Below are 12,705 nucleotides of genomic sequence, written 5' to 3' on the forward strand. Positions count from 1 at the left end.
AAGCACTGTTTACGTGTAGGCTCCCTAGACCGATCAGACAAGTACTGCCATCTGTAGTAAAGGATGATAAGTAGCTAAGACTTGGCCCTTCCGGGCTAAAGAGGCTCGGTGCTAAGGGTGCATAAGCTCACGCCCAGACAGGCCGGACTGCAGCCGTGATAAATATTCACCCATTTTGCTATGGCCGCATTGCATTCTTGCATGGCTTGCCACCACACCTACACCATGGCCACCGCGTCGCATTCTCCTTCGGGACTAATGCAGCATGCAGTTCTTGCTCATTTCTGGCACTGTGTCGAAAAGGATTTTCTTCGTCTGCTTCGACGTGTCCGATGTAGAGACGCATGAAACATTTAAGATGACGCACTACTGGAACTGATCGCTCTGAAACATTGCCCTTTAATACAGCGTATCTTTGAATGTTACCTTTGGTTTTCGTGTGCCGTCGCGGCATATAGTCAACTCGAGAAAGTGTTTGCCAAGGAGATTTTTATGGGTCAGTGGCTGTCCTGTTGAAGTGCAGCTTCGTCTACTGCAGTTTACATGCTTTGTGCATGTTAGGTGGTTCGCGTCGCATTTGCTTGCCCCACCACGGTGCATGCTTGTGCTTGGAAGGCTGAGACAGGAAAGATATGTTCTGCCTTCCTCTACTCAGCATTGTGTACTGCACATTCATTGCTTGTGCTCAAGCACATATTTGAGCACCCGACGGCCATGCGACGCATTGGCATTCTTGCAACAGCTCAAATCACTAGCACAACAGGGAGAATGCATGCCGAAAGAGGTGCCCGCCAACTCGCAAAGTATGAGCGAGCAATGTGCCTGGCTGCCTAGGTGCAACATGGCGCAACTGAGAGGTCAACAGTTGCTGCGTACGGTTCTTCAATATGTGTCGCATCCGCATCGCTGCCGCTTTGCCACCAGGTGCATGCGTCTGCATAGGCGCTATTTAATGGCTGCTAATAACAAAATTAGGCGATTACCAGCCCTGTGGCTTTGCTAAGATTACTTTGAGAGTATACGCTAGGCATTTATACTCAATTTGGCCCAAGTAAAATTTCATTGTAGTTAGCCTTAAGAGTCTACCACTGTGGAGCAGCACATTGTTTTGTGATAAGATTCTATTGGGTCCTGCGCTCTGTATGCTTTGGGTGCATGGGAAAACACGAGTGAGCACGAGTGCACGAGTGAGCTGAAAAGGATGGTGACTTGATATCATACGAGCAAGGAAAAAGAGGGAGAAGGGAGCCCATTAGCGGTAATGTGATCATGTGCACGAGAAGGGGGAGGGGGCTTCAAGTTGGCATGCAGCCGTAGCCGCGCATGCCTGTCAGCACAACTGAGCACATAGGCAACCTGTGTGCCCTGTTTTAGATGGAATCTGTCGCATGTGCAAAGAGTGTGCGTGCCAAGATGGTGTGACATTATGTCCACTGTCTTCCAGACCATTGAGTACTTGAGTAGAACTTGTTGCTGGGCGAGTTAGTTGGGATCTAGTGAATACATTGTTGCTCCAAAAAAGGAAAATATAGACTTGGGAAGAAAGAATACGAAACGACAGATTGAGCGCTGAACTTGTGGGGTTCTCCTCCCATGCTCTTGGTACAAAGGAACGACAACACAATAGTGCAAACAGTCACAACGGCATTTATTGCACCTTTCATATATCAGTGCCTGCTAGCCGAGTTGCTATCCACAAAACATGCCGGTGGGCGCGCGACAAATCTAAAAGTCTGACTCGCCGTGACCGGATAGCGAGCGAATATGTTCGCCCAATGCTGGATCCCAACGCCTGGTCATTCGCGCGTACGGTCACGCGAACAGTGGCGGATTCCAAGGCGGCCACACGAGACGGTCTCGCAGAAGCATGGATTGGCGCTGCGCGAGAGTCGTGCATCTCCACATCCCCCCAACCTTAAATCACTACATATTCTGGCGAAACATGTCACATGCTCTAAGATCAACGCGTGCTTCGCGAACAAGGTGGTACATGCAACATTGGCCGCACCGAGGAAATCTCCACACGCTGTCCATAACATGCGAGTCAACTGTCCTTGGGTACACCGCTGGCGTCCGCCGGTCACAGCAGCAGCTTTGCAGACTCGAGGGCACGATTCCAGGCCAGGACTCCGGAAACGACGACGCAGTAGTCGGAACGAGCAAGCGTCGCTCGCGCCGACGCGCCCTGCTGGCAAGAGCCGCCATAGCTGTCGGTGACCGCCGGCTCTTTTGTCCGCCGCCGAGGGTTGTGAGCTGGATGCAGGAGGCCACCGAAGTCGCTGCGCCGAACTGGCCACAGCATCACCATTGCCCGGGGTGACTCGATCGTAGTCCGGGGCAGCAGCGCAGACGATGTGCATGTGACAGCAAGCCAGGGGTGACTCCAATCACGCTGCGTACACTCAACACACTCGGCAAACACTAAAGTAGTGCAAGGGAGAGGAATTCTGCATGCATATCGCCCACGTGGTACGATGTTCAACTCGGCTAGCAAAAGATCGGGTAGCTACTCAGATGCTAAGTTCACATGAACGAAGCTCGCTTTCTTGAGTCTAACGAGTAATTTCAATTCGTGTGAGGCTAAATAGAATGAGGGAAGCAAATTGCAACACCTCAGCGCCACGGTCCACCAGGTTGGTTGTGTCCCTCCACGTGCGACAGGCAGCTTCGTAAAGCCTTAGGCCTAAAGCGTCGCTACCCTGACAACAACCGGCATCCAAAAAACAACGCCCAAAATGAGCGCAAAACAGGCAGCCGTGAGGAGATGTCAGCTCTGTGAGGTGGTCCTACTCCGCTCGGTGCACACCGCATCCGAGTTGACGGCGCCCACCATCCCAGGCGGTGTCGGAGTGCCCGGTGCCAGGCCGCAATACCAGTCAGCCCGTAGTCGCACCCGTGGCCCGCGGCGACCCAGCTCCCACAGCCGCGACTTCATCCGAGTCAAAGAGATAGAAGAACCTATTTACATAAGAAATTCGGACCACCCACGAGGCTTCCGTACTCACTTGCTTCAGGCTTGCTACTGCTCCGCGGGCGCTAAGCCTCGCTCTCCCAGGATGCAGACCACGTGGCTCTCGTACCAACGAATGTCATTAAAAAAAAACACTTGCGAAAAGGCTTAGCATGTTGACAAGTTCAAACACACTACAGCCACCGTCGCGTCTCTCAAGAAAGCCCGCCGCCGACGCTAGCGATCAAAGTCCACGCTAGGCCTATGCTTCGGTTCAAACAAAGGTTTCGAACGAAGCAAAACTGTTAAAACTATCGTCCGACGCCCCAAGAGCCCCACGTTGGGCAGCCAGGTGTGGGGTTCTCCTCCCGTGCTCTTGGCACAAAGGAACGACAACACAGTAGTGCCAACAGTCACAAGGGCATTTATTGCACCTTTCATAGATCAATGCTTGCTAGCCGAGTTGCTATCCACAAAACATGCCGATGGGCGCGCGACAAATCTAGAAGTCTGATTCACCGCGACCGGATAGCAAGCGAATATGTTCACCCGATGCTGGATCCCAATGCCTGGTCGTTCACGCGTATGGTCACGCGAACGGTGGCGCATTCCAAGGCGGCCACGCAAGACGGTCTCGCAGAAGCATGGATCAGCGCACGCACTGCACGTCCACGTCGCTTGCTGTCCCGAATCCCAGAGCCAGCACAAAATTGAAATTTTAACGTAATGAAATTTCAATGTAACGAAGCAAATAGCCACTTTTACTGGCTTTGTTATATCAAGGTTTAACTGTGTTCCCCTCCAGAACATTACTAAATAAGGTGAAACATTTCATTCACTTCATTCCTCTGAAGTTTTCAGTGCATTCAACTTTATGAATGTGTGTCAATTAATCATAAGCACTGTGGTAAATTGAATTTTGTTAAATCAGTTAAAGAAGAATCTTAGGTTGAGCTAAAGATTAAGCTTCTGTAATAATGAATTCATCACTTGCAGTGAGAACAGAGCTTTTGTAGTGAGAAAATGATGAAAATGGAAAATCAGAGTGGTGCCACCTGTCGTGGAGTATGGTACCCCTCTCATATGCCGTGTGGTGTGGTGTTGAGGCACCGGGTGGCTTGCACTGCCTGCTAGCTGGGAGGCAGAGCTGAGGCGGAAGGCAGGTGGCTCATGGAACACCACGGCCACGATTTGAGAGAGGAGTGCTGATCTGCAGATAACGGCAGGTGTGGGGACGTGGAGATTGCACCATGGCCTCGGTTTTGCCACCGGCATTTAAAATTGAGGAACGGCGGCAGGACGTTCGGTGGCAGTTTTCTACTCAACAAAGTCGTATATTGGCACTCAGAAAATGACGATAGACCTCTAGACAGATAAACTATTGAATACGAATTAACTGAACTTAATATTTTTTTGTTAGCGTCCCTTTATGTTGGCGTTTAATTGCCTTCTTCTGTGTTGTCTTCTCTTCAACTTTATTTCCTGTTTTTCACCAACACTAAAAACAAGAACGTCACATTAATACTCTTACAATTTAAAACTTATGCCTTTCTCAGCTTCAATAGCTGTCGATTCATTGGGTAGTTTTACTTCTGTGAATCCCTTGTGGTCGGGGTGATTGCTAACAACTGCGTGCATGTTGTGACTTGTACTGCAGGTGGCCCTGGATATCTCGCAGACAGTTCAGGGAGTACTGAAACCAGTGGTAGTCTTCCAAGCGCAGCAGCTAAGCTTGAAGTTGGATCTTCGTCCGCTGGACATGCGCTGCCAATTGTGCCTAAAGAAGACACTCCTGCAGCACATGGATTTCAGTGGTTCGCTCAATGCATTTGATTGCTAAAATAATTTATACAACATTTGCCGTATTTGCTCGAATATATAACGCCATCACAAATTTTAAGAGTGAGATAGATGATTCAGAAGGAAAGCATCATATTACGATGAATAGTGGGGCCATAGCCACAGGCTCAAGGTGAATTCATCGTCATCATCCTATTTGAAGTTCACTGCAGGACAAATTATCAATAGCCTGGCAAAAAAAACAAGAGTTCAAGATTGCCAGTCAGCGTCTAGAGTCTGTGAAGGAGTACCATTACCTACGTCAACTACTCATAGGGGACCCTGATCATGAGAAGGAAATTTATAGAAGGATAAAAATGGTTTGGAGTGCATACGGCTGACATTGTCAGATCGTGACTGGAAGCTTGCCACTATCATTGAAAAGAAAAGTGCACAATCAATGCATCCTACTGGTAATAACATATGGGGCAGAATCCTGGAGATTGACAAAGCTCGAGACCAAGTTAAGGACCGTGCAGAGAGCGATGGAACGAAAAATGTTACGCATAATGATGAGAGACAGGAAGAGAGCGGTGTGGATCAGAGAGGAAAAGAGGGTTGTCTATATTCTAATTGACAATAAGAGGGAAAAATGGAGCTGGGCATACCACATAATGCGTAGGTTAAATAACTGATGGACCATTAGGGTTACAGAATGGGTGCCAAGAGAAAGGAAGCGCAGTCGAGGACGACAGGAGACTAGGTTGGGTGATGAAATTAAGAAATTCACGGGAACAAGTTGCAGTCGGTTGGCGCAGAACAGAGGTAATTGGAGATCGCACAGAAAGGTCTTCGTCCTGCAGTGGACATAAAATAGGATGATGATGATAATGATGTAGGACAAATGCCTCCCCCAGTGATCTCTAATTAGTAATTACCTCTGCCTTGCACCAGCAGATTTGATCTTATGCCTGTCGATTTCCCAATTTCATCACATTACCTAATCCTCTGCTTTCTGTGACTGTTTCCTTTCCCTTCAGTGCCCATTCTGTCGATTAAAAAACACACAACTGGTTTTCTGCTAAGAATTAACGGGCCTGCCCAACTACATTTCTTCCTCTTACGCTTACCTAGAATATATCGGCTACCCCTGTTTGCTTTCTAACTCACACCACTGTCTTCCAGTCTTATAACATTACACCTTTCAGCTGCGCTTACAATTCATTTTATACATAGGAGGAAATGCTATGCAGCCTAGGGAGACTTCACTCAGTGCTTGCATCCACAACTAAAAAATTGTGTGTCATGTGTCAGACAGTTATGCAGGTATGCACCGAGTGATTTGATGTAAAATTAAGTCTCGTACATTTATGTTGCAAAATGTTACGTATTTATTACGTGAAAGGCATCGCAGATCTGAAACTATTTACCACCTAACCAGCCGATTGACACGTTCCTATGACTAGCAGTTATAACACAGTACTTGCGCTTGCAAAAATGCACATCGGCTACTGAAAGCACAGTTGTGTACAAGTAATATGTGATTTGGTGTAAACTTGCGTCCAACAGTCGTAGCTGCATATCAAAAATCAAAAACAACTGCCGTATGAGAGGTGTGGAGTGAGATCTTGTCATCTACTGGTCGTATATCTCTCGTATAAAATGTCAAATCAAAAACAACTGCCCTATGAGAGGTGTGGAGTGAGATCGGTCATCCACTGCTCATACCGCTTCCACAGCTTTGCCTGCTATCCATGAACTTGAGTATAGTGTGATGCAATATGATATCTACTACAGTGACGCTTGCGCTGCAATCTGTGCAGATGCATGTTATTGTAGTTCACCACGCAACACGCCATACTAAACATCCTAACAGGACCGCAGTGTGGTGTCCTGAGTGGCTAAAAAAAAATGAAGTTGGGGGTACACGAAAACTTAAATATTTGATTTCGAATCGAATAGGTGAATGTTGAATAATCAAATTTACAAATTGTATATGTAATATTCGATTTCCCGAATATTCGATTTTTCTAATATCTGTACTAGTGCTTAATGACCCAGCTGTCATCAGTGCTTGACACTCACAGCATTCCCAAAGGCAAGCTGTCTTTATCAGTATAAGGTTCGACCAGTTTGACCAGACCGATCGACACAATTAGTGCTACGTGAACAGAGGGAACAAACAAAAGCAGTGCATGTGGAAAATTAAATATGCCGGTTCACTGTTCACACACACAGGTTCGTGCAGTTTGGAGATTTTTACCCACGTGCGAGCGCACAAATTCGCATGTGTGCTCGTGGTAGTTGCCAGCTGGTCGATTGCGGGCTCGAGCACCGCTTCAGTGGCCATCAGTCTAACCTGTATGCATGATCTCGCGACTGATCGCTGATCAGCCACCCATGTGAACATATTGGTGACAAGCTTTCCGTGATGGTTTATGGTCCATTATCACATTGGCCGGCAGGGAATTTTCGTCGCAGCAACACCATTGACCATACTGTCTAGCTTGTTAGGCCTAATCGTAGCTGCATTGTCGGATGTCGGCACATAAAGTTGAGGTTACCGAACCAATGCAGATCTATTCACAGAGGTGGAATGACCCTCAGAAAGCTGACAAACTGCCTCACCAATGAAAGCGAGTGCACGGGATGACTGTTGCATGTTCATGGCCACCATGTTTGTGAAATACCGCACGGTGGCCCCTCATTCCAAACGTCATTCGTAGGCGTACGACGGTCTCTTTTTGTAGCTTCAAGCAACCCATTGTGAGACTAGCTTAGGATTTACATGACAGGCTTGAAAATATGATCTCACAGCGCGCTGATCTCCGGCTGCTGATGCATTTATGCAGACTGCGGATGGATGTGGACGATAAATAAAAGGATCATGCGAAGTTGGCGTGGGTCTTCCGATTTAAGAACTCTTTATCGTTGGCACTGACCGCACTCGACGTGTGCTGCGCCGATGAACGTGCAGAGTGGTGCTGAGTGACGTTCATTCACCACCTTTGTCTGTTGCGCACATTGACCTTAATTAACGAGCTGGCCATAACCCACACAAACCACCTGCCATAAAGATGAAGATGCCCTGTTGTTATCTGGAAGAAACTGGAAAGCAATACCTTCTAAGCAATAGAAGCTTGCCATTAAACGCAGTTCGGCCCACTAATAAACTGAGAACCCCATTGGTATTTAGGACAACTTCGCTATTTTTTTAGCTTTAGAGGGAAATGCAGCTAATTCCATTTGACAGGCATTCTGTCAATAAAAAATACATTCCTGACTTTCATATACGAACTGAATTGCTATCTGTATTGGTTTGTTAATTTGGTGTTCCCTTTAACAAGAGTAAAACATACTATACATCCAAATTCACATGTGCCTGTTATTGATGGCTAGCAAGATTCTTGTTAAGTAATGTGATTAGCCTCCTGAGCATGTGTAACGCAGCTTATTTCTTTTTGTAAAAAATTTTGGAGCATACATGCTTTTTCTCTGGCGACAAGAGATGAGCTGAGCAAAGTAACAAAAATGAAAATGTCGAATACACACCCTGTATAATTCCCAACTTATCAGGGGTATAAAGGCATCGAATTGTGTGCTGCACTTGATAACTGTGCGACCTTTGCCCTTCGTAGCATGTTTTATTTTGCCAGACGACCTTTCTCATTGTTCATTTCATGCAAATTTTTTTATATTCAATTCGATGTTTTTTTTTTCTTCATTCAATTTGATATTCGATTAAAAATCTACTATTTAGTGTTTGCACACCCCTACAAGAATTTTTTTAGCAAAGCTTCAGTCTTGCAGAGTTCAGTAAGGCAACAATGTTTGTTATTAATATCAGTAAAGAGAGGTTTTCAAAAAATATTTCTTAAGGCACAGAAATGTTGCTCCTGAGAATTTGTCTTGGGACCTTGGTCTTGGAACATTGATTTAATGTTCTCACTTTTGCTTTTTTTTGTTTCCAGTTTTGACCATTCTGGCTCACCAATAATCATCATACGTTTAACCCTTTAAGGACAGTAAAAGAATTTGAAAAGCTTAGCAAAAGAAGTAATAATTTGTTTATTTATTTATTTATTTTTTTCACAGTGTGCATATGATTATCGTGATTATGTAAACTAAAATCATGTGAAAGATTTGTCGGAAAAATTTTGCTAGGAAAAAGTTTTGATTTTTGCTTTTTAACAAAGGTGGGCTTTTTTGCTGCGTGCAAGTTGGTGTGTGGTGCCAACTTCACTCAACAGCCTCTTGCACCATCTGATGTTATTTGCAGCAAGCACAAAATAAAGCATGGCACCTGGAAGAAGCGCAGGGCAAAACAGGAACTCGAATCGTCTTCAGGCCTGCATGAAAAAAAAAAAGTGCTGGTTGAGCTGGTCTTGTTGTTTGTCCTTCTTGCAAATTGGCGCTTCATGAGCTGAGCTGTCCTTAAAGGGTTAATTTGCTTGGTAGGCTGCCTCCAAACTCACAACACGAAGTTGTTAATACATTAAGAGCTGCACATCATTCAAGAACAATGGATGCACCTTTGATTTCAGTGGATAAAAGAAAGCTGAAGCAAAAATTGGACCATACAGTTTTAGGAGAATTCTCTCTTTGCAGTACTTTAAAACTTGTGTAGTGTTAAATAGAGCAACACCACAGCAACGAAGACAGTACAAGTGCAACATTTATTTTGGTGCTGTCTTCGTTAGCGCAACACAAATGGTAAAGAACAAACCAAATAGCTCAGTAGTTCATATTGTAAATCTGCTTGCAGCAAAGTGGAGGATAAAGGCATCGTATGCATAACCATTTATTTAACACATGCGTCTCAAGCCTGGGTTTGCAGTAAGGTTTGCTTATTATTTTACAGCTCCCAACCGCCCTGGGCCACTGAAAATTCTCGATTCTACTGCCGACCCTGAAACGGGGAGCACGATCAGCCTCATAATTGTGCAGGTAAAGTTGTTTCATTTCCAGTGTCATGCCCGGTGGAAAAGGAGATGTGATTAGTAGCGGAGACACATTGTTGAGGAATGTGCCAATACACACTGCATTACAGGCATTCATCATCATCATCATCAGCCTGTTTTATGTCCACTGCAGGACGAAGGCCACTGCCTGCAATCTCCAATTACCCCTGTCCTGCACCAACAGATTTCAACTAGCGCCTGCAAATTTCCTAATTTCATCGCTCCACCTTGTCTTCTGTCGTCCTTGATTGCCTTTTCCTTCTCTTGGTACCCGTTCTGTAACCCTAATGGTCCAACGGTTATCTAACCGATGCATTACATGACCTGCCCAGCTCCATTTTTGCTCATACTGTCAATTAGAATGTCGGATGTACCCGTATGCTCTATGATCCAAACCGCTCTCTTTCTGTCTCTTAATGTTATGCCTAGCAATCTTCTTTCCATCACTCTTTGTGTGGTCCTTAACTTGTTCTCAAACTTCTTTGTCAGTCTTCAAGTCTCTGCCCCATATGTCAGCACTGGTAAAATGCAATGATTGTACACCTTCCTTTTCAATTATAATGGTAATCTTCCAGTCAGGAGCTTGCAATGTCTGCCGTATGCGATCCAACCCATTTTTATTCTTCTGTGAATTTCCTTCTCATGATCAGGGTTCCCTGTGATTAATTGACCTAGGTAAACGTACTCCTTTACAGACTCCAGAGGCTGACTGGTGATCCTGAACTCTTGTTCCTTTGCCCGGCTGTTTATCATTATCTTTGTCTTTTGCATATTAATCTTCAAACCCACTTTTACACTCTCTCTGTTAGGGTCCTCAATCATTTGTTGTAACTTGTCTGCATTGTTGCTGAATATAACAATGTCATCGGTAAACTGAAGGTTGCTGAGACATTGTTCTATACAGTGGATCTTTACTCCTAAGCCTTCCCAGTTAGCTTGAATACTTCTAAGCACGCAGTGAGTAGCATTGGAGAGCTTGTGTCTCCCTGTCTGACCCCTTTCTTTATAGGTATCTTCCTGCTTTTCTTGTGTAGAATTAAGGTAGCCCATAGAAGTCTATGCCAGCTATAAGACTTGGCATTGATAAGCCTGCTGTTGTTGATGTTTACCATTGGTGCGATGTATTGAAATAGGACACAGCTAATGAAGACGAAGCTGAACTTGATGTAAAGCCAGCAGCTTGAGAAAATGAAACTGGCAGGACATTTGTGCTCAAATATTGCATTGAGGAGACATTTCCCAGTGGATTTTGTTCAATACTGCATTAGATCTATACGTGCCTATTTGATGCAGCAGGAATGAAAAATTATGCATCCTCTGCAAAGTTGTTTGATGAAAACTCTGTGAACGAAGTAGTGATGCTGTCTGTCACTGTTGCATGTAATACACATTGTGCTGATGTGGCCAGATGCCTAGGCTATTTGTATGGCTTGTGGTGTTCACATGGACTAAATTGTCTACATGCGTCATACTTGATCTGTTAAGATATACATGTTTTTTTCGTAAGCGGCTACAGCTTACAGTGACATAATGATGGTTCAGTTTGACAAGTGTGTCTTGCAAAAGAACAGAAATGTTAACATTATTAGCACTAAGAGAACAAAAGTGTGAAGGAAAGCACATCAAATTCGACAGTTGCCAGATATTGTAGTGGTGGTAAGGAACTGGAAACACTGCCAAAAGTGCCATTTAAGAGTTTTTAATGTACAAACTTGCTTTCAGAAAGGCATTGAGTGTCACAATGGTAGCTGCAAATGCACTTGACAAATATAATCTTATGGATCAAGTCTGGCTGCTATTTATACACATCTCACAGTACATTCCACAGTAACGGCTGGTGCTTGTGTATATTCGAGAATGAACCTCGAGCAGTATGAATAAAAACAAAAAAATTTCCCCAAAAAAGCTGTAACGGCTAAGCACAATGGGAGTACAAAAACGTTCAAAGCCACTAAACACGAGCGGGAGATCCACCTGCTGCGTTTTGAAGGTCACATTTGAATTTGTGCATTATGAGTAGTTTACAATTGTTTGTCAGTAACAAATTTGGCGTTTCAACTAATATCTCTCATGGCTATCACAGCTGGCGTTATGCATGCTACCTTATAGTGTATGACATGTCTCTTTTGCTACAGTATTAGCAACAGTAGATACAGTAGATAGCAGTAGATAGCAACAATTAGATAAAGTAGGTGCATCTTGGGCCAAGGGATAACTTGATAACAGTGATGATCTGCTGATAGTAGGCACTGGCAGAAAGCTGGCAGAAAGTGAAACAATATATGTGTAGCAGTACAGTAAACTTCAGGTAATTCGATCCTAGTCGAAGTTGGTGCCCATGCATTTCTATGTCCCCCCCCCCACCCTACTTCCTTTAATTCGACCCTAGAATTAACTTTCACCGTATAATTCAAACTTGACCAGGCACGCACCTCACAGGCACGCACCTCACCCTGATGGTGACCCTGATGGTGACACCCTTAGTGGCAACGTCTGTCTCGGCAGTGCTTAGGGGACAGTGAATGCTCTCGTTGAAAACGCCCATTTTCGGCCCACCCTAGAAATATTTTCAAGCAATAAGCATAGCCCACAATGTCTGTTTACGGTATTTATACGGTTTTAATGTGCACTTTTTTATTTTAAAGGAAATTAGGCTGAAACTTGCCTGCACGGTGTAATCAGGTACCGAATCATAACCGCCGTCGCTACGGTCGTATGCTTTACCGCTTAAACCAATGTATTGCGGCAGAGCTGATTTTTAAAACCGTGTGGCGAAGGTGACTTTAAGTAACCGGATGCCATTGTGCAAAATTTTTTCTTCTTTTTTCTAAAAAGAAAATGTTTCACGTTGGGTCTCAAATCTGCTGTGCACAAATAAAGTTTATTCCTCCTCCTCCTCCTCCTCCTCACATTGTACATGCTTGCAATGTCATACCAACTGGCCCCAAGAGATGCGTTAGCTGTCTAATTTACTCTTTCACAATTCTTTCCTTGTTACCCTACCTGTTCATTTCA

The 12,705-nt window shown here is 44.8% G+C and overlaps 1 protein-coding gene across 2 annotated transcripts in view; it reads left to right on the plus strand.

The window, feature by feature from the left end:
* Positions 1–12,705, plus strand: part of Vps13 (vacuolar protein sorting 13C) — a 240,439-nt gene that overhangs the window by 76,617 nt on the left and 151,117 nt on the right. For both annotated transcript variants that reach the window (XM_070536982.1, XM_070536983.1), the window contains exons 24-25: positions 4,608–4,764; positions 9,591–9,676. In XM_070536982.1, the coding sequence (XP_070393083.1) occupies positions 4,608–4,764; positions 9,591–9,676 (243 nt within the window). The remainder of the gene's footprint in view (positions 1–4,607; positions 4,765–9,590; positions 9,677–12,705) is intronic.

This window comes from Dermacentor albipictus, chromosome 4 (genome assembly GCF_038994185.2).
Source record: "Dermacentor albipictus isolate Rhodes 1998 colony chromosome 4, USDA_Dalb.pri_finalv2, whole genome shotgun sequence".
Taxonomy (NCBI): Eukaryota; Metazoa; Arthropoda; class Arachnida; order Ixodida; family Ixodidae; genus Dermacentor; species Dermacentor albipictus.